At 53.5% G+C, this 27,574-nt stretch overlaps 1 protein-coding gene across 1 annotated transcript; it reads right to left on the reverse strand.

The window, feature by feature from the left end:
* Nucleotides 1-145: 145 nt before the first annotated feature.
* RSPO4 (R-spondin 4) lies at nucleotides 146-24,103 on the reverse strand. Its single transcript, XM_004585993.2, has 5 exons — nucleotides 23,717-24,103; nucleotides 4,399-4,587; nucleotides 3,829-3,969; nucleotides 2,474-2,659; nucleotides 146-379 (listed from the first exon to the last, which is right to left on the reverse strand). The coding sequence occupies exons 1-5, from the start codon at nucleotides 23,889-23,891 to the stop codon at nucleotides 237-239; spliced, it is 834 nt and encodes a 277-aa protein (XP_004586050.2). The 5' UTR covers nucleotides 23,892-24,103; the 3' UTR covers nucleotides 146-236.
* Nucleotides 24,104-27,574: the final 3,471 nt, after the last annotated feature.

Raw genomic sequence — 27,574 nt, forward strand, 5'->3', positions numbered from 1 at the left:
CAGGGAGGGAGGAGGGGCGCAGGGGGTCACAGCCACAGTGTCTTTCTCTTAAGGAGCCTGGCAGAAAGCACTGAGCAACTGGAAGAACTAGGCAGGCAGAACAAAGGGGTAAAAAAGGAAGAAAACCGAGATGGAAGAAACGAGAATAATAAACGAAGGTGGACGCCTTAGGGGTGGGAACAAAGAAGAGGAGGCGGGGAGGAAGCAGCGATGCCGCACTGGCCACCGAGCCGCGGTCACTGCAGGGCCGGCTGCCGCGACCTCCCGTCCCGTCTGCGGCCAGGCTTCTGGTCCTGGTCCGACTTCCGGTCCTGGTCCGGCTTCCGGTCCTTGCGCTGGCGCCGGTCTCGGCGGCCCTTCTTAGCGCGCCCGTTTCTCTCTGCAAGGAGAGCGCAGGGCAGGGCTGCTGAGGACGGGCGGGCGGAGGGGGCGTGACCGCTGAGGGCCAGCGGAGGGGCGTGGCAGGCAGGGCGTGGCAGCTGAGGGCCGGCGGAGGGGCGTGGCCGAAGGGGTGGGGCCGACGGGGCGTGGCGGCTGGGGGCGGGCCGGCAGAGGGGGCGTGGCCGCTGAGGGCCAGCGGAGGGGCGTGGCTGAAGGAGTGGGGCCGACGGGGGCGTGGTGGCTGGGGGCGGGCCGGCAGAGGGGGCGTGGCCGCTGAGGGCCGGCAGAGGGGCGGGGCTGGCAGAAGCCGTGGGCTTCGGGGGCGGGCCCGGTGGGGGCGTGGCCAGGAGAGGGGCGGGCTGCTGAGGGCGGGGTACAGATGATCTCCCAACCACGCCTCCTCCGCCCAATGTGGACCCAGGTTGAGTTGCCCAACTGAACTTTACTCTTCAGTCCTTAGGGCTCCCCTGTCGGCTTAGCACCCATACTAGCCGGGACACCTGCTACCTGGAGCCCTGCCCTCAGACCTCCCCGCCCCCTGTCTGCAGACATACATCACTTAGCCAAACAACTGCATCTTGCAGACACACATCACTTAGCCAAGCAACTGCATCTTTAGGCAATTTTGCCATCGTGCAAACATCATGGAGTGCAGACACAAACGAAGATGGTGCCGTGTCATGAGGTCATCTGATCTTATAGTACCCCTGGCATGTGTAGGGACTGCCATTGTTCAATCTGTCTTCATGTGGGTGAGCTATGGGCACAGTTCCACTGCCTCTAGCTCACAGGCAGTGCTCCAGAGTTCTGTACTGCTCTGGGTGCCTTGATGGGAGGAAGGTTGACTGAACCTTGATTCTGTCTAGACCTTGATCCCATCTTAACCTTAACCCCCGAGCCATCACTTTTGGGGGAGCTGGGATAATTTAAAAAAAAAATCTTATTTGAGAGGTAGAGAGAGAACAAGTGAGAGAATGCTCTCTTTCCTGGTTCAGCCCCAAATGGCTGCAGTGGTGAGGGCTGGGCAGAGGCCAAAGCCAGCCCTCGGCCCAGGTCTCCTACACCACTACTACTGCCCTCCAGGGTCTGTGTGGGCAGGAAACTGGAGTCAGGAGCCAGTTCTGGGAGTGGAACCTAGGCCCTCCAATGGGAGCCATGGGCCTCTCAAGTGCAAGGCCTCCGGATGCCCTGATGAGGTGTCTCCAGAGGGGGAGACTGAGGAACAGGCAGAGGACCGGCTGGCCTGGGGGCACAGCCTGTGGTTTCCCTCATAGACGGGAAACTTGGAACAGAGGAGATGGAGTGAGTGGCCAGTGGCTGGGAGGGAGTAAGTGAAGTCTGGTGGTTCCTCTCCTGGCCTGGGTCCTGTCCCTTGGCTCAGCCCCTCTCTGCTGACCCCTGAGATGAGGCTGCTGACTGCAGGGGTTCCCACAGCCATTCTGAGCCCTTGCAGGTCACCGAAACTGTTCAGGAGCTCACTGTGCAGCCCGCAGGTGAGGGCTGGTGACAGGTGCTATCTAGGTGGCTTCTGGCAGCCTGTGGGGCTGGGTGGATTTGTGTCCTTATCCCCGCTTTTTACTTGGAGCTGCACCTGTCTTGGGTCTGGACACCAAGTATTGGGGAGCATGCCTGCCCATTGGTTATTTGCAGACCCTCTCTGGGGCATGGATAAAGAGACCAGACCGTCCAATTGCATGAATTACTGGTCGCCATTGGGAAATCGTATCTCTGGCTGGCTGCATGGCTGTGCACTGTGGCTGACCACAGCTGCAGCCTCCGCGGTGACGTCACCCCTCTGGCATGTTGCGCCCTAGCACTTCCACAGAGACACACCTGTTCTTTCTCTCCTGCTTTGCACTTACTGGGTGAGCTGATGGCCACGGGCTATGCGGAGTTGACCATGAATTTCATTGCAAAAGGTGAGGGTGTGGCTCCCCTGTTCCAGAAGGATGTGTTCCATCTGAACTTTATCTTCCCTCTGTGTTGGGGACTGAGCGTAGCAAGCAAGACCCTCCTCTGGCACCCTTACAGATGTGGTGTGGGCAGAATCCTGAGGTCATCCCGGGGCCCCGCATGCTTGCCCATTGCTCACCTCCAGGACAGGGCCGTTGGAGGGCGCACTTCCGCGACTCAGACTGCACGGGGCAGGTGGCTGCTTCCTCCTGCCCGGCCCGGCCAGCCTCTCGCACACGTGTCTCCAGGCCCCAGGCGGAGCCGCAGGTCTTGCCATTGTGTGTACAGGGGCTCCAGCTGCCCCAGGGCCCCAGTTCACATTCTTCTGCAGGGTGATGGCAGAGACAGATGGATAGACAGGGTCAGCTGGTGGTCAGTGCCCTTCAGTGCTGGGGGCAAGGTCTGGGAGGTGTGGGTACCTGAAGACACCATCTCCACTTGCCAGGGACCCAGTTTATAACCAGGGGTAGAAAGGAAACATTTAAAACGCAGTGCATGGGAGTCCAGTCATATACACTGCTATGAGCCAGAAGCCAGAGCCACAGCTTCCTGGAAGAGGTGACATGGGAGCCGGCCGAGAGAGAGGAGGTCTCCAGGTGAGGGAGAGGCCCACGCTAATTGGATGTGGAAGGCCTTTGCTGCTCGGCTGTCTGTCCTGCAGATCCCGCTCTTCCCAGCCCATCTTTGTGCCAACGCACACCCTGGGAGGCAGTAGGTGACGGCTCAAGTACCTGCATCCCTGCCACCTGTGTGGGAGACCAGATGGAATTCCAGGTTCCCAGCTTTGGCCTGGCTCAGTGTTGGCTCTTGTGGGCATTTGAGGAAGGAACCAGGGTAACAGAGAGTCAGAGATGCAGGATCGAGACTTAGAGAGATCTTTCATCCTCTGATTCAGTTCCCAAAAGCCCACAACAGCCCCATCTGAGGTGGGCTGACACCAGGAGCCCGGAATTCCTTCCAAGTCCCTCAAGTGGGCAGCAGGGGCCCAAGTACTTGAGCCATCATCCGCTGCCTCCCAGGGCACATATTAGCAGGGAGCTGGACTTGGAAGAGTGAGGTCTCCAATCTAGGCCCACGAGTAGGGATGTGGGCACCCCAGCAACACCATGCCAAATGCCCGCCCTGTAACTTTTCATATCCTTGGGTAAACTGAGAGACAAAGGGCATTAAGTTCCTGGCTGAAACAGTGGGGAGTTCTAAAGCAATGCCTGGCACCCAGACCAGGCATTGTGTCCAGACCAGGGCCTGGCCATGCCATGCTGCCTCTCCTGGCCATGACAATGACGCCATCGTTGGTGGCCATAGTCGTCCTTCTCTGGGGTCTGCTGGCTCTGGAGGTTCAGGGCAGGTGCCTGGTGTACGTGGTGTGCCGGGACTGGAACTGGATCCTGTCTCCTGCTCCAGCCCCCATCATTCTATCCTGAGTTCCTGCAGGTCTCCCAACGCCTCTTACCATGTCCCTGCTCCAGGGAGGGCAAGGGGGTCCCCACTCACCCTGGCACTCCCGTGTGTTCTGCTGGGTTAAGGTGCCAGGCGGGCAGGTGGCCAGACACTTCCCCTTGTACAGGTGAAACCTCCTCTTGCAGCGGATGCAGAAGTCCTGGCTGAAGCAGCTCTCGCATGTGGCCCCGCATTCTGTAACAGAGCCGGGGCCACCCCAGGTGAGGGCACCTACTGGGCACTTGGGGTGGCAGGGGATCAGGGGAGAGCTCCGAGCAGTCCCTGGTTCTATGGTTTTGGGGTCAGGACTCTGGACCTCCTTTTAGGCAGGTACTGAGTTTTAGGTTTGTCACTTGTTCCAAGCGACAGTGAAAGCAGAGCCAGAGCTGGCACTCCTTTAACATCTGAGCCTGACCCAGACAAGGTGAGGGCCACAGCCAAAGCTGCACAGCCAACTGCAGCAGAGGCGAAGACTCACCATCAGTGCTGATGAAGGCCGGGAGAGGACTGAAAGCAGCTTGGAATCACGTAGGCATGGAGCCTGGGCACAGGCGTACACCCCCTTCCTGCTGGCTAAGCTGGGCTAGAGGGTGGCCATCAGGGCACAAGTGGGGAGCCACCTACTTTTGCACCTGTTGACCTCCTGGCCACGGATGCCGAAGAAGCCGAGTGGGCAGTCATGCACGCACTTGCCATACTGGCGGATGCCTTCCCGACGGATGAACAGGAACAGCCTCTGTTGGCAGGTGGAACAGCCATTCTCCTCTGAGCAAATGACACAACCTGTGCAGTTGCCCCCGAGGCCAGCACCCACTGCCAGTCAGATGGAGGTGGAAGGTCGGGAGGGAAGGGAGAGAGACATGGTCAAAACATGGGTGAGCATCTCAGTTGTTCCTAGTTACTGAGCATATGACCACCTGCAAACTACATTTCCCAGCTTCCCTTGCATCTAGATAGTCACAGGACTAAAATCTGACCAATGGGATGTAAGGTAAAGCAGTGTGTGCAACTTCCAGAAAGTTCTCTTAGAGGACAGGGGTGTGCCCTTGTCATCCTTGCTCTCACTTGGGACACCTGCTGGTTCATGTCCCAACTACTTTCATGATCCAGCTCCCTGCTAATGTGCCATGGAAGCAGCAGTTGAGGGCTAGAGCACTTGGGTCCCTGCCATTCCTGTGGGAGACTAGAATGTAGTTCCTGGCTCCTGGCTTCATCCTGGTCCAGCCCCAGCTGTTGCAGGCATCTGGGGTGGAAGGTCTCTCTGTATTCTTCTCTGTCTCTCTGCCACTCTGCCTTTGACAGAAATAAACACTAAAGGGGAACACTTGGTGATTGGGTGACACCAAGGGGCAGGCCAGCAGAGGGCAGGTTCTCAGAGACAGCAGCTACAGGAAGAAAACTTCTTCTGGTTCCTGACCTCTGGCTCACCTATTCCTATTGGGGTACCATGGTCCTTCAAGAGGCAGACCACAACCCAGGGAGGCCTGGCCCTAGGCATGGGACTCAGAGGCTGAAGGCACCCAGAGGAAAGGGGCTTGTGATGGAGGCCGATCAGGCCCCTGCCCAGGTCCGGCTGGGCCATTTCTCTCCACCTTTTCTCTCTCGAGCGAGTGCCATCACATTCCCAAACCTGGATTCTTGGGAGCCCTAGTCTTGTCCCACAGAGAGCCCTGTTTTTGTCCCGTACAGCTGAGGAGGTGGCTGCCCCTCGGCAGGCCTACATGGAGGGAGGGACACAGCGCCTGAGGTTACATCAGGGCCCACACCTTCCACCCACTGGGCAGAAGCGCAACACCAAAGGGTGGCAGGTATGAGGATGCATGTACACTTCAGAGAACATTTCAGCAGTCTCTGGAAGGTTCGAGAATATGGCTTCTGACACAGATCCCCCAGAAGAGCAGCTCCCAGTAGCTCTCAGCACTGACATGGCAAGTACCCTGGGCCCTGGTTCAGTGGGACTGGGCTGGGCCTGAGAGAAACAGCCTTTCTAACGGGCTCTCGCGGAATGCTGATGCTGCTGGTCCAAGGACCACACTTTGAGAAGCACTGGGGATTCCCGCAGCATCTGCAGAGGGCAGACAGCTGCACAAAAGGATGGGCAAGTACACAGAGCAGGCATTTAGCCTAAGAGCCAGCATGTGCTTAAGGTGTATGTGTCCCTGTCGAAATGCTTGGGTTTCCTTCTTAGCCCTGTCTCCTGATTCCAGCTTGCTTCCAAAGCAGACCTTGGGAGGCAGCGGTCATGGCTCAAGTGATGGTTCAAGTGGTTCCGTGAAGGAGACCTGGATGGTGCTCTTGGCTTTAGCCCAGTCTGGCCTAGCTCTGGCCACTACAGGTTTTAGAGCTCTCTCTCTCTCTCTCTCTGTCTCTCTCTGTCTCTCTGTTTTTCTATATATCTGTCTCTCTCTGTCTCTGATATAAATAGAATTTTTGAAATGGATAGACAAATACGTGGTGGTATAGTCATTCCACAGCCATGATAAATGACAAAGGCAGAGTTATCATTGTGGACACATCCCAGACTCATGCTGAGCAGAAAAAGCAGTTTGCACAGTGAATCATAGGTATGCTATGAAGCCTTTACATCCATTTCAAAAGCCTGCAGAGCCACAGCTTGTAACACTTATGACACATAAATACGTATTAAGATTAAATGCATGTCAGGAATCACACAGTGAATGCTGCATGGTGGTCTCATGGGAGCCACACACGGCGTCAGGGATCGGGGAGGCAGACTTGGGGCTTTGCTCTTATCCGTAATGTTTCATTCTAAAAAAATCTAAATGTTGAAATGGCAAGATTTGATGGAAATGGCTGAGAGGTACACAGTTGTCTAGGACCTTCTCCCCATGTCAGCCAGAGCTGGAGGTCTCTCAGGTGAGCTGCATGTGGTGCCTGGTGTTACGGGACTCACCTTGGAAGTGACAGCAAGGCAGGATGAGATATGGGTTCCAAGTGGCAGACAAAGGTTCTGGGAAGGAGTTAGGGACCGTGCAGCCTGACCCCTGCAGCTTTCTTGTAGACCCTATGACCAGAAGGGGGGGTCTTCCCCAAGGTCAGGCATCAAACCCCAAAGAAGTCCTCATTAGAATTACAACACTACTAGGAAAGAGATGACTTAACGCACTGAAGGCAAAATAACAAACAAGGAGCTTCTCTGCCTCTGAGAGTGTTGGTACAACTGCGAGGGGTCAGGATGGATGACAACCCCAACCTCCAACCCTGAGCCAAGTCTTCCTGCAGGAATCTCAGGCCTCGGAAGTTGACTTGGGTGCCCTCTAGTGTCTGTATCTTGTAATCGCACCTCCATCTGGCATTTCATTACATCTCTAACTTATTACAAAGAGCAACGCTATTTCGCCTCTCTCCCCACTCATCCTCTCAAAATCCAAGGTCATGGGGTGTAGGGCCTCGCATGCTCACATGATGGATAATGAGTGATGACAACTGGAGTCTGTACAATGCTACTCTAGAAAGATTCAAACTTAGTGCTTCTTACTCTTGAGCGAATGTCAGAACATGGGGAGGCTTATAAAGTCCCTGGGTTGGGCCCAGGAATGTGAACTCTAGCAAAAAGAAATGCAGTAGGCATTTCAGAAGTGTCTTCCCTGAGGACAGTTACCTCTCCTGAGAAATGGCGCTGGCAGGCACGCCTGTCTTGGGTGACCTAGGCCCTGATTCATGGCTGACCGAACCGGGGGGGGGGGGGGGGGACAGACAGCTCATCCGATGACACCATGTCTCTTGAGAAGAAGCTGCACTCCAGACTGGCAGGAAGTGGTCTGGGATGACCTTTGACCACGGCCAGTCCCAGTGCACATGTGTAAGGAGTCCTAGTGGGAACAAGCACCCACGGGCCCTCTCTGCTTGTATTGCCTCCCCTGCCATGACTCCCCCAACTTTGAGGCTCATGGGGAGGTTTGTCTCACCCAGATGCACTTGACCTGCTCTTAACCAATCACAGCCTTGATTCCCCCAGCTATGGCAGTTGCTGATTTAGGAGACAGATATGAATCCCCAGCAGCAACTCTTAGAATTTTTACCACTGTTTTCATTGTCCTCTCCTCGGATCTGGAGGTTGCAGACAGAGCTGGTGGGCACCACATTAGCAAGGAGCCTTGCGAGAGCAGGGGGGCTGCCGGGTGGTGGCAGAGCCAAGAGAGCCCGACACAGTCCCCAGGAGTCACCTGCACTCTGGATCTACCCCAGGGACCCATTGATTCCTTCCTTAAGCCATCGTTGGTTGAGATTTCATTGCTCGCAACCAAATGGTTCCTGACTTACACAGAAGCAGACAGGAAGAGAAACGAATGCAGATACAGGCAGTGCGAAACCTCAACCTCTCGGGCTCTGAAATGCAGATCAAGCTTCTGACCGTCTACTCCTGCCCCTCCCTGTCACATGCACTGCCCCCCAGCCCTTCCAAGGCCTGGCGGGCACAGTAACTCCAAAGAAAGTCACTTTCTTTTTCCTGCCAAGTAACAACCAACACAGGTTTTGCTCGCTCAGTGGGGAAGAGATCACGGTGAGTGGTGTTGCTGTAGTAGCTGGAAAGGTTTGAGTGACATGGGAGTCACTTGTCTTTTCCCCAGGTACCATGGGGGGTGAGTTGACCCTTGGGAAGCCCATTTATTGAGAATGATAGTGGAATTTAATCACTCCCATCTTTCTGACAATCCACAAAAGTGATACAGGCTTGTGACCACTCTGAATTCATGTGCCAACCTAAGGTTGATTGGTTCCCCTCTCCCTTCCCACCTTTAAAATAGTTACCAGGCTCGCCTCTGTGTCAGTCCACTAGGCTCCATGAGCTTTGGGGCCAGCTGTGGGACTATGGACAAGGTGCTCAAATTCTGGGAGCCTCGATTTTTCTAGCTATAAAATGGAAATCAGGCATGCTGGCCACGTAGGGTTCTTGCGCTGAAAGCAAACCACATGCTCAGAGCCCAACACACCACAGGCATCTGATGAATCGCCACATCATTGGGAATGTGTTTTCTAGCCGCTAAGCACTTACAACACCTGTGTAGCACAGGTGTCCAGGTGGAAATCCCAGCTCCACCATTCTTGGAAGAGTCTGTTCATCTGTGGGTCCCTCTTTCCCTATCAGAAAACGGGGAGACAGCAATTCCTACTCCGTGGGCTCTGTTTTGAGGGGTGTGCAAACCAACCATCAAGGGTGTGGCACACGGCAGGTGTTCCTCTGGAAACCCAAGTACCCTTCTCCTCAGAGCACACAGTGAAGAGTGTCTACCAACACCCAGCCCCTCCTCCTCCTTGGGCTGGAAGCACCAGGGTCTTCCACCCTCTGCAGAGCTGAGAGGCAGGCACAGGGAGCTAGGAAGCGGCTTGATCTTAGGTGAAGGGCAGGTATATCAGTCAGCTTTGAGTCTAAGGACACAGGCCACTTGGAAGGTAAAAAGAGGTCTTTGCGGCCCAAACTTCTGGAGGCTGACCATGCAAATGGAATGGGGCTCCTGCAGCTCCCATGGGAGACGGCAAACTGCATGTGAGGACAAGGGAGCCCCCGGCAAGCCCGGAGCCTGGCTTGACACCAGAACTACCTTGGGGCTTAAGGACCTCCCCCAACTTGGCCCTAGCTGCTGAAGTTTCCATCACTTTCCCAGATCATCCACCCACTCCCCGCCAGAAGAACCTGTGGGGACACAGACCTGTGAGGACTCCCAGACTATTATCAAACCACAGCAGCCAGCTTGTTCTGTTGGGCACCTGTGTGTTTCAGACCAGGGTTCCCAAGCTCAAGGTCACGCATGTGTTAACAATCCTGAGTGCCTCATTTTAATAACAGGCAGGGGCTGCATATTTGCAAGTCTCTTCCTAATGGGTTGAAAGTAAGATTATTTATTTACTGTGCAGTACACACACACGCACACGCACACGCACACACACAATCTTCCATCCACTGTTTCACCTTCCAAATGACTGCAACAACTGGGGTTGAGCCAAGCTACAATTAGAAGCAGAGAACTCACCTGGCTCTCCCATGTGAGCAAGAGGAGCTCAAGGACTTGAGTTATCACCTGAAGTCGGCCACGTGCATTAGGAGGGGGCTCCGTGGGAAGTAGAGTAGCCGGGACTTAAACCAGTACTCTGAAAAGGATACGGGCATCCCAAGCGGCAGCTTCAACTGCTGTGCCACATTGCCCAACTTCTCCTTCGTTAGCAGGTTCCGAGTGCACTTAGGGGTTCCCTGCGTGGCATGCCTCCAACCTTTGGAGTTTTTCTAGAGGGGTTCAGGGCAGGGTGACACGGGACCCAGAAAGTGCTCATTCTCTCAGACAAGTTCCTTTGCCCAGCAGTCTACTGTGAGGCTGTCATCAAAATATCCTCAATGTTCATGCCAAGAACTCCAGCCACACACTTTGAAAAAAAATAATAACAAACATAAGTAGATTGCAACATTTATAGAAATCAAGAGATTTCACATTAAAGAAAAAAAATCAGGACTTCCTTGGCTAAAACCATCTGGCAACACTGGACATGGAGCTGCATAACAGTGCACTTCTCTCCACTCGCCACAGTGTGGTCCCCAGTGCTGCGGTGAACCTGCTGGATGGCATCACCCTCGAGCTGCACTGGGGCCCACCTTGCTCACTCAACCAAGAAGACATCATGAGGGCCAAGGGCTTGCGAGCAGCACACAGGCTGCAAGATCTCCCTTGGGACTGCGCTCCAGCAGGTGTGCAGTGGGGACTGAGAATCGGTATGGCCGGCCCGGGGGCCCTTTAAGAACCATTAGTGTGGGGCAGGGTTCAGAGCTAAGCTTCCTGGGTTCACATCACAGCTCTAACCCTCATGTTGGTCCTGGTACATATGACCCTGAACTCATGTTGGGAGCCTTCTGTATCTCTGTTCTCCCATCTATAAAACAGGAATCCTACCTGGAGTTCACAGGGATGTTGTGGGGACCTGGGTAGGTTGGAGCTCTCCGAGAGGCTCTGTGACATTGACCATCACTGCTAGGACCCTTCCTACCTGCCCTGCCGCCTTTGGAATTGGCGATGACGGAAAGGTCTGGAGAGTCACCAAAGAGTTTTCTCTCTCATTTGGAGGCCAATTAAAAAAAAAGATTTATTTATTTTAATTGAAGAGGCAGATTTACAGACAGAAGGAGAGACAGAAAAATCTTTTGGCTGCTGGTTCACTCCCCAAGTGGCTGCAACAGCCGGAGCTGAATTGATCCAAAGCCAGGAGCCAGGAGCTTCTTCCTGGTCTTGGACACAGGAAGAAGCTTGGCACAGGGTCCCAAGGCTTTGGGCTGTTCTTTACTGCTTTCCCAGGTGATAGGAAGGAGCTGGAAGGGAAGTGGAGCAGCCAGGATACAAACTGGCGCCCATATAGTCCCAGCACTTGCAAGGAGAGGATTTAGTCAATGTGCCATAGCGCCAGGGAGGCCAACATTTTTGGGGACAGAATTTCTTCACCATTGGGGTGTGCCTGGGGGCCTCAGGCTTGCATGAGAATGTCATTTGTCATGGTGGACCATGGATTTGATGCAGCTGTCTTGCAGACTCCTCAGGGGGTAATGAGGCTGGGCAGGACAGAAAGAGGCCACTGTCCATGCCCCATGACAGACAGACTGAGGGCGGCCTGTCCTGGCCCTGGCCCTGCTCTGTCCTTGGGAAGACTCCAGAGCGTTGGAGGAGGGCCCCACACAGAGAGAACTGGGCAGTCAACACATCCTCTGAGCGCCACTGTCACCGATGACCAAGGAAATAAACAACAGCTGGACGCCCTTCTGCCCGCTCAGGCTGCCACATCTGGGAGGCAGTTGCCACCACTGCAGACTGGCTCCGAGAAGCCCCTGGCACATTCCTGCCTGGGGCACAGATTGCACCGCACCCACAGAGGAGCAGGCCCTGGAGACTCCCCTGGGGTGTGCAGAACTTGAGGTCTCCAGGCCATGGCTGCCTTTCCTGTAGCATCCAGGGTGGAGGTGGGTATGCAGATAATGCTGAGCAGAACATGGAGATGGTCTCTTCCTGCCACTTCCTTGCCAAATGCCTCGAGGCACACTACTTCACCATTTTGAGCCTCAGCCTTCCCTTCCACACAATGGGGACAATGCTAGCAATCATCTCCCAGGCACTGGCTCATAAATGCCCAGGTCACAGCAGATAGCCATGTCCCATGCCAAGTGGACGAAGCGGGCTTGTGTGTGGCCTCAGCTCCAGACACTGTGAGGTCCAGGCACAGCCACTGCTTCCTCACCCCAGGGAAGCACTCTGGGGACCTGTCGGGAATCCAGTTTGGACCTCTAGCTACCCCAGGCAGGGACTGGGCAGCTCCAGCAGTCTCTTAGTCTGTGTCAGGCCTCTCTCTCTCCTACTCTGGTCCTCATCCCTCCATGCGGACTCTCCTCCAGTTCAAAGAATCCTTAGGTGAGCTCCCGGAAACCAGTAAAATAAGGAAAAACACGGGAGAAAGAGGAGCTGGGTGGGCGAAGGCATCACAGGGCATTGAGAGCAGGAGGACAAATGTGTGCCCACAGCCACCTGACTGCCGATGTGAGAGAAGACTGAGTCAGAAGAAGCAGTGAGAGCAGGGAGGGCCTGGCCACCAAGAGGGAGGCAGCTGTCCCCATGGTCCCTATGGGGCTGCTCAAAGCCTAACAATTTTGAACCAAGATGAGTCCTCATGGCCCATCCCACCCCCACCCAAATGGAGATCCCAACCTCCATGACCTCCAGCAGACCATGAAGGGACCATAGTGGCGAACGGCAGAACCAGGACAGGCTGGCTGAGTGCTCAGAGCATGCCAGGCCCTGAGCTACCCTCCAGGCCCTACAAGACTTGGGGCTACACTCACAATTTTCCCATAGGACAACTGGTTCTGGCAAAGAGCCAGGACTGGGCGGTGGGGGTGGGGCTCACATTCAGTGGAGACATCTTCCAAGACCCTCTCCTGCCCCCATCTGAAAGAAACCAGATGGATAAAACCATGCCATTCTATTCTCCAAAGGAAGTAGGCAGCGCCACACCCAGGAAAGACACATTCAGTGTCAAAGTCATCAACGGAATGATGTGTGGACAAAGCAAGAAATCCCTGTAAGTTGACAAGGAAAAGTCAAGAGACTCAGTGTTGAAAAGTGGACAGAGTAACCACTAAATTAAAAATAAGATGAAATTTAAAGTAAGATGAATTACAAAGAAATTAAAAATTAATACACAATTCTAAGGTAAAATAGTATTGAAAACAAAATAAAATTAAATTAAAAATACAAAAGTCTGGGGCCAGTGTTCTGGCTCAGCAGGGTAAGTTGTCGCCTGCAACACGGGCGTCCCGTACTTAAGTGCCAGCTGGAGTTCCAGCCTCTTCACTTCTGATCCAACTTCCTGTTAATTCACTCTGGAAAGGCAGCGAAAAGTGGCCCAAGTGAGTGCTTGGGTTGCTGCCACGCACATGGAAAACTAGGATGCGTTTCCAGGCTCCTGACTTCAGTTTGGTTCATACCTGGCTGCTGTGGCCAGTTGGGGAGTGAACCAGTGGATGGAAGATTCTCTCTTCTTGTAACTATAATTTAAAAATTAATAAATCTTTTAAAAATGTTCAAAAATTAAAAAAATAAAATGCTAACATGTATTGTCTCTGTCAAAATCCCTAGGAGAGAATCTTTCAATGTACTCATCACAAGGGAAGGATAAATTTGAGGTGATGAATATGTCAATTACTATAATTTGATGATTACACAGAGTATCTATGCACCGAAACATAAAATTGCATCCCATAAACGTGTGCATAATTACGTCAATAAAATAATTTGTAAAAGATATCTGAATAGGGTCCATCGCGGTAGCCTGGTGGCTAAAGTCCTTGCCTTGCACATGCAGGGATCCCATATGGTTGCCGGTTCTAATCCTGAGAGTCCTGTTTCCCATCCAGTCCCCTGCTTGTGGCTTGGGAAAGCTGCTGAGGATGGCTCAGAGCCTTGGGACCCTGCGCCTGTGTGGGAGAACCAGTGGCAGCTCCTGGCTCCTGGCTTTGGACTGGTTCAGGTGTGGCTGTTGTGGCTACCTGGGGAGTGAACCAGCAGATGGAAGATCTTTATCTCTCCTCCTCTCTGTATATCTGACTTTCCAATAACAAAAGTCTTTAAAAAAGATATTTGAATAATACCAATAAAATCAAAATTTCAAAAAAATAGTTAAAATGTTTTAAAATATTTAAGATAAGTAAGACACATTTTTTTAGGATTTATGGGCACTTTAAAAATTACTTAAATATTTGAGAGGCAGGAAGAGGGAGAATGAGCTTTTATCTCTTGGTTCATTCCTCCAATGCCTGCAGTGGCTGCGACTCGGCCAGGGCTGGAGCCAGGAGCCAGGAGCTCCATACCGGTCTCTCCCTGTAGGTGACAGGAACCCAGTCACCCGAGCCATCACTGGCACTGCTACGGTTCTCATTAGCAGGAGTCGGGAGACAGCTAGAATCAAACTCACGCACTTCGCTGCAGGTCACGGGCGTGCTCACTGGTATCTTAAACACCAAGCCAGACACCTGCCCCAGGTGAAGTACATGTTAACTGGAAGTAAGAGACGATCCGTTTGTAATGATTTAAACAATACAGAAAAAGAAAAACCCAAAGCAAGAGCATGGTCCTGCCAGAGCGACGATGGTCACTAGCTATGAATTACGAAGCCTGAAGGGCTCGAATGTCCACAGGGGTGGGAGGAGGAGGGCGAGAGGGAAGAGGAAGGAAAAGTGGGTTCAGAGGCCAGCATGCGAACGGGTTTTTCCAGCCTGCTGTGTGGGGAAGGCTGGATGGCGGGACCTTGACCACCTCATCCACAAATACACAACACATCAGTTATACATCTGTAATGTGCCAGTCACACACACTCACACATGTATACATACACATATGCACACACCACACACACACATTTACTATACCACATAAACACTACATATATTGTACACACACATGCACTAAACAATTTACATACTACACACATACACATGCACTCACAATGCACACATGTACAGGTAAACATGCACACACATGCGTGGCATACATAAACATGTACTATACAGTGTACACATGCAAACATGCTGCACACACACACTCACATCCCAACATCGTTCCATCCTCTGCGTTCCTCTGAGGTCTGCTTCTAGAAGAGTAAGCAAGGGGTTCAGAGAAGGAGGTCACGTGCCAGTCACAAGGCGCCTGGCCTCACACTGTCCCCTGAATGTCGCCCTTTACAGGGACCATCTTCTGGACCTGCAGAGGACTTTCAGAGTCCGATCTCGTCTGCCAAAGGCTCAAATGCTGAGAGCCCCGGAAAGTGCCATCCCCCAGCCAGGTGGACCACTAAACGGCCTGCAGCGCTGCATGGTGTTGGTGCTGTCCCTGTCCCTGTCCCTGAGTGACACTCTATGAAGATCTGGGGGGAAAATAGCTGCACCCAAGCATGGCAGCGGCTGGAGTTGGGAGGTGAGCCCAGGCCAGCTATAGCCCGAGGACTGTACTTCCCTGCCTGGCACCAACACCTTGAACACTGGGCACAGTGCGTTAGGAGAGCATGACCTATGGTTCACCTCTCATTCTGTAAATGAGCCCAAAGATGCACAGGCCGGAGACGACCTGCCCATGGCCCTTTAGCAAAGCCCTTGGTCTTGGGCTGGACTTGCCCGAGACAGCCACTGGCCCACAGCAGAGCAGGCGCCAAGAGGCAGCTATGACATGCCTTCTCTTGGCATCCCCACCCTGATGGATGTGGCACTGCTGTCAGGCTCCAGGGAAAGTGGAGGCTTTGGGGGAAAGGGAGTGGCTTCCCTATGTGGTCTAGGGCCCTGGCCCTGGAATGCCTTCCTTTCCAGCTGGGGAAACGGAACTCCTCCCTACCCCTAGCCTCACCCCCGCTAGCACCAAGGAGCCCCCGGCATGGGTGGCAGAGCAGAGATCCTGTGAATCATGCCATGTCACCACAAGAGCTCATTCCAGAGCAGGCAGTGGTGGCCCAGCCCGGGGCAGCAGGACCCGGGACGATGTGGCCTCACCAATCAGGATATGGGTACCAGTCCATCCTGCGTGGGCTCTGCACGGGTGTTGGGCTGTGCTGACTGTTTCCTGAGGGGCAAGAAAGAAGGCCCCAGGGTTAAGGAAACCTGGGGACACATGCCAAGCTCTCCCCGTTCTGGGTGCATGCCCCGAGCAAGTTGCCTCCCTTCTCCGAGTGGTGGAGGCCTCCTCTACAGTGTCACAGGACAATACACGGCAAATGTCCCATGGAGTTACAATGAAGAGGGACTGGGAGAAGGCCTGGAGCAGTGGCTATGAATCCATGCCAGAAAACCAACTTTCTGGATTTAAATCTTGGTTTTGCCAAAGTTAACTCTACGTGAAATTGCCATTATTTGGCTATTTTAGACCTATAAGAATGGCAATTTCATGCCTCCCTCGCACACACACACGTTCCATTTTCTTCATTCAGTTTATGCCTCTGTAATTTGCTCAGTTAGATGAGACTGGCAAGCAGGCAGGTGAACTCCGGACTCAGAGCTCGGGCTCTCAGAACAGGCAGGATATAAACCTTGGCTGTGTGGCCTGGGCAACCTGCTTCTCTGTGCCTCAGTTTTCTCATTCCTGAAATAGGGATATTAACAAGACCAGTCTCAAAGTCCCATCAAGAGAGTTTCAGGGATTCATCAAGTGTTCACAACAGAGTCTGATGTTATAAATGCAAGGCAGGTGGCAACTGGCACAGGGTCAATGCCCAACCCTAAAGCCACATCAAAGGCAGATTTGTTTCAAAGCTTTTGGTGCCAGTGAACGCAAAATAGTTGGTCCCTAGAATTTGGGTCCCCAAAGTTTGGATCCCCAATTGCAGAGACAAAGTGTCTGGGGCGGGGGAAGAGGGACTGCATCTCTGCTAAACCCATACAACTTATCACTGTTGTCTTGACTGCTAAATGACATGGCGTCCTACAGTTGACCCAGAAGTCCTGCGGCGTTGGGAATTACAAGTCGTCTGGAGATGGTTTTGAAGGAAGGGGAGGCTGTGTGTTAGACCTATACTTTCTTATGTGCCAAACTGGAACCCTGGATTTCTGTTTCTCCTGGGGTCCCCAGAGCTCCCTAATGGACAGAGAGGGATGCTTCCATTTTTAAGGGAAAAAAAAAAAGGCATGTGTTTAGGGATGTGTGTCCAGATGTGTGCAGACATTCAGCCAATGTGTGTGTTCCTGGCTTCCCACCACGCCCAGGTCCTCTTGAGTCCAGCTGGCGCCCACTGCCCAAGGCCCTGAGAGGAGGACTGGCCTCAAGGCTGGGGTGGCTGGGTCTGGGCCAGGCCTCAGCGGGGTCCTTCTTATGTAACCACACAGCTGAAGTCCAGACTCTGTATGGCAGCTCCTTGCCATGCTGGTAATTCTTGGGACCCATGAAGAGGTACCTGACCTGAGGCTGGCATTGCAGTGCACAGGTAAAACATAGGCTAGCCACACTGGCACTGGTTTGAGCTCTGGCTGCTCCACTTCCAATCCAGCTCCCTGCTAGGAGTCTGGGAAAGCGGCAGCCAATGGCTCAAATGTTTGGATGTCTGCTATCCATGTAGGAGACCAGGATGAAGCTCCTGGTTCCTGGTTTCAGCCTGACTTAGCCCTGGCCACTGCGGTCATCAAGGTGAGTGAATCAACAGACGGAAGATCTCTCTCTTTCTCCCATAACTCTTTCAGATAAATAAATCTTTAAAACACAAAACAGAAAAAAAAATACAAAAGAGGTCTATGACCTTCAGATAGCAAGAACTCTCTTACTCCCTTCTCTGATACTCCCCAGCCCCAGGGTACAGGCAAAGGGGTGGCGGTGAGGGAGAAGCTGGTTCAGGAGGCTCCCCGCTGGATCGATTAGGTTCAGGAGCAGGCTGCTTTCCTTTGCTTCTTCCAAGTCGCCCTCATCTCTCTCTCTCTGTAAATATATATATACATATTATATATATAAAATATATATTACATATATATATTTTTTTAATTGGAAAGTCAGATCTACAGAGAGAAATATCTTTGTCTTCCAGGTCTCTCATGCGGGTACAGGGTCCCAAGGCTTTGAGCCGTCCTCTACTGCTTTCCTAGGCCATAAGCAGCGAGCTGGATGGGAAATGGAGCAGCAGGCTAAATGGCGCCCATATGGGATCCCATATACAAGGCGAGGACTTTAACCCCTAAGTTACCGTGCCAGGCCCTTCCCTGTCTCTCTTGTATTTGCAGTTCCAGCTCAGCTGGCTGGCCCTGGAGCCTCCCATGTGATGAGAACAGGCCTCGAAAGCTCCAGGTGCTCCCTTTAGCATTCAGTCTTCTTTGTTTTACACTCCTCCAGAACCCCAGGAAGAAAACCCAAGTGGGAATGTTTTGCAAATGGGAAGTGCTATACCCACAAGAGCACTGCTAACAGCAGCCTCTTCTGGGTTTACCACTGTGGGTTTTGCGATCAGAAAGACCCAGGTCATACACCTGTTTTCTCTGAACCAGATCTCCTCTGCAGTAAGTAGGTGGGGGCTGGGATGAAGGTTAAAAGGAAAGGCATGCATGATAGCTGGCACACGCTGGGTGCTTGGGGGTGTCTGACACAGGAAGTTAGGGCCACTCCCTCATTGTTCCTTCCAGGCCACAAAATGCACATGGCTGGGAAGGGATATGTCCACCAGATTCAGTGTCTGAACCCAGGGCCACTGCTCACCAAGGCAACTGGATGAGTGTGGGGAGCTCTCAGGCCAGACCCCTAAGGCTGTTTCCCAGCTCCCTGCCACTTGCTGTGTATGACCCGTGGGCTTCTGTCCTCTCATCTATAACATGGGCTTCTAGAGCCCACTGCGGGCATTTAAGAAGACCCACACTAGGTCACTATCGAAAAGGCCATGCACAAGAGTGGCCTCCACGGCCTTTGGACAATAATAGGAAATACGTTTGGTGGATGGCAGTGTGGTGGTATGGCGAGTTAAACTGCTGCAAGTGATGTCAGCATCCCACATCAGAGAGCTGTTTCAAGCCTCAGCTGCTTGGCTTCCAGGCCAGCTCCTTGCTAATGCACCTGAGAAAGCAACAGAGGATGGCTCGAGTGCTTGGACCCCTACACCCAAGCAGGAGACCAGGATGGATTTCCTGGCTCTGGCTTTGGCCTGGCCCAGCACCAGCTATTACAGCCATTTGGGGAGTGAACCAACAAAGGGAAGATCTTTCTCTTTCTGCTTTTCCAACAAGGAAAATAAATCCTTAAATATATACCTTTGTACATAAGTACACAAACTCACATTTGCATTTTTCAAAATAATCATTTTAACATTTGCCATGCACTCTGCTGTTTTTTAAAGTAGAGGTTGGTGAACCGTAGCCCAGGGACCAAATCTGACCATTGGATCATGCTGGTAAGCAGAGAACGGTGAACCACATGGCGGATCACATGTGGCCCACAACAACTCAACTATTAACTCCTTGGTCCTTTACAAAAGTGTTGCTGACCCCATTGCATTCTATCTCTTGTTTGGTTCTGTTCTGCTCCATTCCATTCAGAAACACTGTGGATCTTACAAAATCCACTTCCCTGATGGCTGATGTGTATTAACCTGAATTCACATGGGTATCTGTTTTTCACCAGCCAGAACACAGAATGAACTGGCTGGTCCAGGGGACACCCTGGCCAAACCAGGTCCTGTCTTGGAGTCACAACTTTCTGACTAGAGCCCTGGACTGCCACCATCCTCCCGCCTCTCATGGTGTGCTGAGGGGCTAGGGTGGTTCCAGACAGGGTCTTCTCAATCATGGATCTCAAGTTAATGCTGGGCCCTCTGACAGCAGGGGTGGCGCAGTGCCCAAATCTGCTCTCCTCTTCTAGCACTGGGCTCAGGGCCTGACCCAGAGGAATGACTGGACAAACACTGCGACGTGCTGACCATGACAGCCAAGTGGCACCCAAAGCCCGCCAAGACTGGGCCCCTCTCCCCAACCCCCTGCAGGAGTCCTCATCCTGCTGTCCCCTCTTCCTGACCAAATCCTCCACCCCACCTTTCTGATCCTTGCAGTCACTGGCATGTCTCATTTCCATGCCTACACATATCCTAACTCAACCACTGTGGCAGCTGGGCAGATCACCGCCCCTTTGTAAGCCTCAGTTCCCCAGTTTGAGAAATGGGTACAACACTGGTAGAATTAGAAGGATTTGTGGTGCTCTTAGTGGCCCCAGGCATTTGCTTGGTGGCTGGGCAGGGGACTGGGGGCTGTCCATCCACAGGGCATGAAGCGGTTCCCGGAGCGGAGGGGACAGCATGAGAGGGATATGACGTCTCTTTTGCCACCCTGCCTGGAGGCAGAACTGCTGTTGCGGTGGCGGCTGTGGTGGAAGAGGGAAGCTGGGCGGAGCTCGGCGACTGTGACCACTGACCCCGAGCCAAGGGTTGTGCTTTCCATTGCTCAAGCGGCCCCTGGGTTAGGAGGAAACACAGGCCAGCAGGGCACAAACACTGGACCGAGGCGGTGTCTGACCCAGACCCAGCATCATCCCAAGGTTTTGCTGCCCATCTCTCCTTCAACCCTGCCACTCTCCCCACTGTACCTGGGACGCTGGGTCCATCGGGCACCAGCACTTCAGGGACACCTATTCTCTGTGCCTAGCCAGGTCCCTGACCTGGAGACAAAAAACAGGGTCCCCCTTCTCCCTGCCCCTGCCTTCAGTCCCCTGCATAACCAGGGTTTGGCCTCTCTACACGGGGGCTTTGCCATCTACACTGAAGTGTGACACTCACACCAAGTAACAGTTCCTGCAGTGGGTACCATCAGGGTCACTCTAAGAAGAAAAAAGAAACTCAGAGAGGTGAGGAGGTTTGCTTGGGGTTGCACCTGAAGCAAGGGATAGAACAGAGGGTCTAACCACAGGAGGTTCCCCTCTCCCCAGGTACAGTTGCACCCTCACCCTTTGCAGTAAAAAGGGGAGTGCTCGAATCCTTGTGAAGCCTGTGGGCATGTTCCCTCCAGGAGAGGCAGGTATGTTTGTTCCCATTTTACAGATATGGACACTAAGGAACAAAGAAGATATGTGGCCTGCACACGGTCACCTGTCTAGGGTACAACAAGGCCACCTGGACTTCAAGGCTCCCTGCTGTGTCCCTTCTTGCCTCAGATCTGGAAGGATCTAAAAGCTCATTGTGAACGAAGGGCCCCTCCCCAGAAGGTCTTGGAAGTGGCCGGGAGGGGGGAAGTTGGTTCTATTCTGTCTCCTCCCCTTGGCCTAAATGCAGCACACGTCGGGGACATGCAGCAACCCCCCGGCTCACTCTGCCGGCACGCCCCACTGCCAGAAAGGACACCCCAGTATGTTTCGAGAGAAATGTCCCCATCTGGTTTCTATTCCTTTCTACTTAATGAATCAAAATGCTGTTTTGTAAGAGACACTTGAGATCCAAGAACCTCTCTCAAGCCTTTTTCTTTGGTTCCGTCTCGTCTTAGAACCACAGAAATTGGATTTTGTCCAACACCAGTGACGCTTGAGTGTGAGTGAAGTTGGGGCTGCAGAAGCCAGGCCCCTGAGGGTGACGGCTTAGACTGGGCTGTGGCAGGGGCCTGGCAAGCCACTCCTCCTGACCTGAGGCTGCGAACTTGGCATGGACTGGAGGCTGGGGAAGGGCAGGAAAGGGGGATTCCTCCACGTGGGAAGTCACTCAAGGGCAGGCCCAGGTCTGCCCACCTTGATGCCCCCACCCAGCAGAGAGCTTGAAACAGAAGTCGCCCTGTTACATTTGTTGAATAGACAAGGGAACGAATCAACAAATAAATGAAGGAATGAATGAAGCATTGCCAAATACCCTAGGGGATGGAGGACCCAGGCTCCTGCCAAAGTTAGATGGGAAGAAGGTCAAAGTGGGTAGGACCCTCATGGACCATGTGCAGAATTTTCCAAGCAAACACCTTGTGAGAAACTGTCTCCCACCTCCTCTGTACCCCATCTCTCCACAAGGCTCTCAGGAGCCTTGTGGCCGGGAACTCTGCTAAATCCAACATTTCCCAGACTGACAGCTGCCTTGTACCCCAGGCCACGAGAAGGGTGTGTCTAGCTCCCAACCCCACACCAGTGACAATGGGGAGAGAAACCCGCTCACCCCAGATTGGCCCACACCACCCAGGGAAGAGTGGGACCAACATCCAAGGCTGCCTGCATTGCATCAGACTAGTTACGGAACCACAGACTGTCTGAAGATGCTGAGCAGGCAAGTGTGTGTCCCAGAGACTGGACGCCACTGCTGGTGGGGGGAGGCCAAGCGCCCCTCATCAAATCCCGACAGCATGAGGAGCAGAGGGCCTGATCATCTCACCAGGCTTCCAGGGTGTAGGGGGTGGCAGAGAGCTGGGGATGCAGCCAGCGAGGGGGAGTTTTTCATGTTGCCACTTCTTTGCCCTCTTCCTCTGTGTCTCAGAACTGAGAAGCAGCTTAAAGAGGGGGAAAATGAGGCTCCAGGCCACAGCTCCGGAGCCGACCTCTGAGCATCACATCATCCAGATTGGAATCCCTGTGCAACCCAGCACGAGTCAGCATCCCTCTCTGAATCTGTTTCCTCATCCACAACATTTGCCTCTTCTCCCATGGACACGGCAAGCAGGGAAAGGGATGCAGGCCCAGCAGGGACCTGTTTCCCTAGGTGCTTGGCTAACACACGCACCAGCTTGGGGCACCCCCATCCTCATTGGCTGTGGGGTCTCTACTCCCATTCTCAAAGCCTGGATGGCTTTGTTTTGTTGCTTTGATCATTCTGTGCTATGAGAAAGACCCCGGAGATCTAAAGGTGCCTGCGATGGGTACCTAGTGAGCAGGAGACTCAGCTGGCAACTGGAATTTGAATCCGGAAAGGCTGACTTCAGAGGTTACTACTCACAGAGGCGTTCCCACATAGGGTCCCCAAACCCCAAGTGTACTCTGCCTGTCCACTCCTTTGGCCCTTCTGTGCAGCCCTGTCAGGGTGGTACCCTCCCTGGGCCCCAGCCTGTCCCGTTCTTCCACAGTTGCCCTGTGCTTCCTGCTCCACTCCAGCTGTCACTAAGCGCATGCCCTCAGAAGTCCCAGAGGGCAAAAGGACACTGTGGTCTTTCATTTAGCCACTGGACAAGATAGCACTTACCTAACCTGTCTGTGTCTTGGCACCCTGCTTTATCAACTGGGATGGCCCACATGCCAGAAGGACCCATGGGGTTCTGACCACATAGGGCTGTGGAAGGGTAGGACATGGCATTTGGATGTGGAGTCTCAAACTGGCATCCCCAGGCTGAACGGCTGCCCGGCTCACTGCCTCACTCTCCTCTGACCTGTGCCCAGGCTATCCCATTTCTTACTCTTGCAGGGACAAACCTAAACCCACTTCTCAAAGACCTTCTGGTTGGCAACCACGGGCATAGAATCCCCAGGGACTCTTGATCACTTCCGGTCTGAACCTTGGGTCACCTTTCTAATGGCTCTAGCAAGTTATAAGAGAAAAAGTGAGTCCCACCTGCTCACCCAAGACATCCCCAGATACGTGAACTTGAACTCAGGTTTCAGGTGTGGCTGAGCTTACCAGAGCTCACCAGAAGGGATCTTCAGGGAGGTGATGCTGCTGACACTTGTTGCTGGGCTCTGCATGGATACCTGGGGTGGTTTTGAGACACCATCTTTGTCCCCTAGTCCTTGCATGTCCCCGGGTGCACATGGAGCCACCATTCCCGGCTGCTGCCATGGAGCGGGGCAGGGGAGTGGGCAGAGGATGTAGTGAGAGAGCCTTGCTGGATCCTTGGTGGCCTCCTTGGTCCAGCCTGGGCTCCCTAGAGCCTCAGTGTTCCCAACTGTAAAGTGGGACTGCCACCTACTTGAAAGAGCCAGTGGCTCCAGCGCCAGAGGACCAGGACCATGCTCATGCCTGCTTCACAGACCATCCGGTCACCCAGCCCTGCAGTCCCTCGTACCTTGCTTCTTTCTTCGGGTCAGAGCCAGCATGTCCACCGCGTGGGCAACGAGCAGCAGCAAGCAGAGTGGTGCCCGCATCTGGGCAACCTGGGCCCAGCGGGCTCGTGGGGGCTCCCCAGGCTGCCTGACCGCCTGGCGGCCGTGCGGCAGCTGCTCAGGGCGCGCCGGGCGCATCCGCGGCGCACGGGGTCGGTTCAACCGCCGGGGGGACCTGCAGTCTGCCCAGCGGCCCGCCGCCAGGTCGAGTGAGGGCGTCGGCTGAGCCCGGGCACTACCCCCACGGGGAGGAGCCGGCGCGGCGAGGGCGGTGCGTTAACCCGCTCGGGGCCGGCGTGCGCGGCGTGGGGCCGGGGTCGTCCGAATGCGATCCCGGATGTCCGACGGCTGCGCAGCCCAGGGCCGTGCGTTCTTCCCGCGCCTCAGCACCCAGGTACTTGCAGAGCCCGCCGATGGCCGGGAGGCGGCAGGTACACCCGCTGACGCACGCCCGCGGGGGCACCTCTTTCCGCCCTGCCCGTGATTTTCTTTCTCTCCTCTCGCACCACACCCCCCTCGCTCTTCCTCCTCCGGGCGTTTTACTATCTCGCATCTCTTTGGTTCCCAATCTTCCTACCTCGCTGTCACCATTACTACCCGCCATTCCCCTTTGCCTTCCCACTACCGTCCTGTGTCTTGATTGTCCCGCTCCTGCCCGCCCTCCCCTATCGGGATCCCGGTCTGCACCTGGCTAACATTCCCGGGTCTCCCTCTTTGGTGTCCCTCCCCGCGCCCCTCCTTCGCCTCCTACTGGTTGGGGAATAGGGGGATGGGGACAAGGAGTGGGGGGCGCTGCCTGGCTCTGTTTTTCTCTCTGCTGTCTTCAACAAAGTCCTGAGGCCCCTCTGGCCCCTGACCCTGCCTGGGGGAGCCCTTGCTCTCTGGTTGGAAGTGACCAGCACCTCATAAATTCGTGGTGACAGGGCCGGGGACCTGCATTGTGTTTCCGCCAACCTTATCACCAGCACTGGAAGCAGATGGTTGGATTTTAACCCGTTCGGAGCCGATTTTCCAAGTCATCAGCGCACTTCCACCTCCTTGTGGTCCCAATCACTTGGCAAGGGGGTGGCAATAAGAAGGACCAAAGTAATGGCCAGCTTCAAGTGCTGGGAGTTGTGTTGAGCTCTGGAATGTTCTTTCAAATAACCCAGCGAGCTTCCATTCTGATGAACCTCGTTTTTCAGGGGAGGGGACCAAGGGGCAGCTCAGAGAGGCCCTGGGACTTGCCTGAGGCCACACAGCAGGGCAGTGGTCCAGGCTCATGCCTTGGAGGTCCAGAGGCACCTACCCTGTGCTCCTGGGCAGCAGCTGTACTTCCCTTGTCCTCTGTGGCTTCTCCCCATCCTCCATGTCCACTGGTGCCCTCTGGATCCCTTCCTCTTCCAGGAAGCCTTCCCTGATGCTGAAGGCCAGTCCGGGGCATCCACAGTCCCTTCATCAGAACCCTGATCATGCCAGGTGATAACCTGGGATGCGTCTGTTCCTCGTTGCGAACTGCCAACTCGTCCAGGCCAGTGATGATGCCTGACCCAGGTCCCTGGAGCTTAACAGGTGCTAGAGACAGAACAGGCATGCAGAACTCAGGATGAGAGAGGGAATGAGTTCTCTGGGTGCATGAGGCTCCCAGCTGAACAAAGAATGCAGCCACTTGGACAAACTGGGTGACCTTAGGAAAGTGAGGAGTCACCTGCTACCTTCCCACCCCTAGTCCTGGAGCCTCCAAAATCTGCAGGGGTGGCAGATTCCCTGTGAGCAGGGCTGGAAGGAGCAGTGTACATGGGGAGTCCTGCAGGGGCTGGGGCACAGCCCTACAGGACAAAGCCTCCCACCCCTCCTTGCAGCCACTGAATCCCTCTCTCCCTACTTCCACTCCCTCTGATCCAGCTACCCAGGTCCCTCCTCTTGTTTCTCAAACATGTCTTCCTAAGGGCTTTTTCTGTTTCCTCTGTCAGGAAAATTCTTGTCCAGCACTCTGTACTTGCATTCTCAGAAAAGCCCTTTCTGACCACACTGGATATAAGTCGTAACATCTGGGACAGCACTGTTGTGTAGTAGGTTAAGCCACCACCTGTGATGCCAGCATCCATTTGGGAGCCTGTTCACAATCCAGGGGCATTGCTTCCCATCCAGCTTCCTGCTGATAAGCCTGGGAAAGCAGCAGAAGATGGCCCAAGTGCTTGTGCTACTCACATGGGAGACCCAGATGAAGCTCCTGGTTCCCAGCTTTAGCCTGACCATGCCCTGGCTGTGTGGGTATTTGGGAAGTGAACCAGTGGATGGGATCTCTCTGTCTCTGACTCTCACTAATTCCGCCTTTCAAATAAACACATAAATCCTTTTTTTTTTTTTTAAAAAAAAAAAGCAGAACACTCATTGTTTAAATCATACCCAGCTTATTCTCCGGAGAACTGTTTGTTACCTGCTTATTTGCTGAGTTCCAAGAGGGAGAGTTTTCAGTGTTATCCCTGTGTGCCAGACACATAATGTGATGAATAAATATTTGTGCAGTGAATGAAATGAATTAGCACTTGCTGATTCCCTGATTCGTTGTGGGGTCGCAACCACGGGACACTGTCACAGATAGATGGGGATGTGCCAAGTTCACATCTTACATTCCTGCTCAGCAGACCTTTCCCTGTGGGACCAGGGCCTCAGGGTTCCTTTCCCCCTAACCCGATTACAGTCTGCTCTCTGCCGTACACTAGCACCCACTTCTTCTCAGGGTTTCAGGTACCTGTGGTCAACAGTGGTCTGAAAATATTAGAACGGGAAATCCTAGAAAGCAATCAAAATTCTTTCATTTGACAATGCACCCCCTTCTGTGTGGTGTGATGAAATCTCAGTGTCACTCTGTCCCCTGGGACAGCCCGCTGTCTAGCATCTCCGTGTTGTATATGCTGCACACCCATCATAGCTATCAGATCTACTGTTGTAAAACTGGAGTGCATGTGTTCATGCAACCCTGTGGAGATAAGCCAAACAGGACTGCAAGGTGCTTTCTCTAAGTGAAAAGGTGTAATTATGACATTTTGAGAGAGCCTGCATTCATGTAGCTTTTACTGCAACATATTGTCAGAAATGTTCTATTTTATTTTCAGTCACTGTGGCTAATCTCTAACTGTATCTAATTTATAAATTAATCTTGATCATAGGTCTGCATGAATAGAATAAACATAAGGTATATAAGTCATGCTACTATCTGCACTTTCACTGTCGGTCTTAGAGAATACGCCATGGGTTAAAGCTCATTGAGAAGCAAGGGTGGGGTTTCTGGTGGCAGCCTTGTGTGGTGCAGTGGGTTAAGCTTTGCTTGCAACACCAGCATCCCATACCAGAGTACTGGTTTGAGTCCTGACTGCTCCACTTTTCATCTAGTTTCCCGCTAATGTATCTGGGAAGGATGTGGATAATGGCCCAAGTGCTTGGAATCCTGCCATCCATGTAAGAGACCCAGTTGCAGTTCCTGGCTTCAGCCTGGCCCACACATTGCTGCTATGGGTATTTGGTGAGTGGACCACAGTATGATCTCTCTCATTCTCATATTCTCTCTCTCTCTCTCTCTCTCTCTCTCTCTCTCACACACACACACACACTCACACACACTATCTTTCAAACAAATAAGTCTTTTGAAAAATGCTCACTGAAGACCACGTGTGATAGCCTAGTGGCAAAATTCTCACCTTGCATGTGCTGAGATCCCATATGAACTCCAGTACATGTCCCGGTTGCTCCACTTCTCATCCAGACCCTGCACCCATGTGGGAGACCTGTAAGAGGCTCTTGGCTCCTGGGTTTGGATCAGCTCAGCTCCAGCTGTTGCA

The sequence above is a fragment of the Ochotona princeps genome, chromosome 22, assembly GCF_030435755.1.
Source record: "Ochotona princeps isolate mOchPri1 chromosome 22, mOchPri1.hap1, whole genome shotgun sequence".
Lineage (NCBI taxonomy): Eukaryota > Metazoa > Chordata > Mammalia > Lagomorpha > Ochotonidae > Ochotona > Ochotona princeps.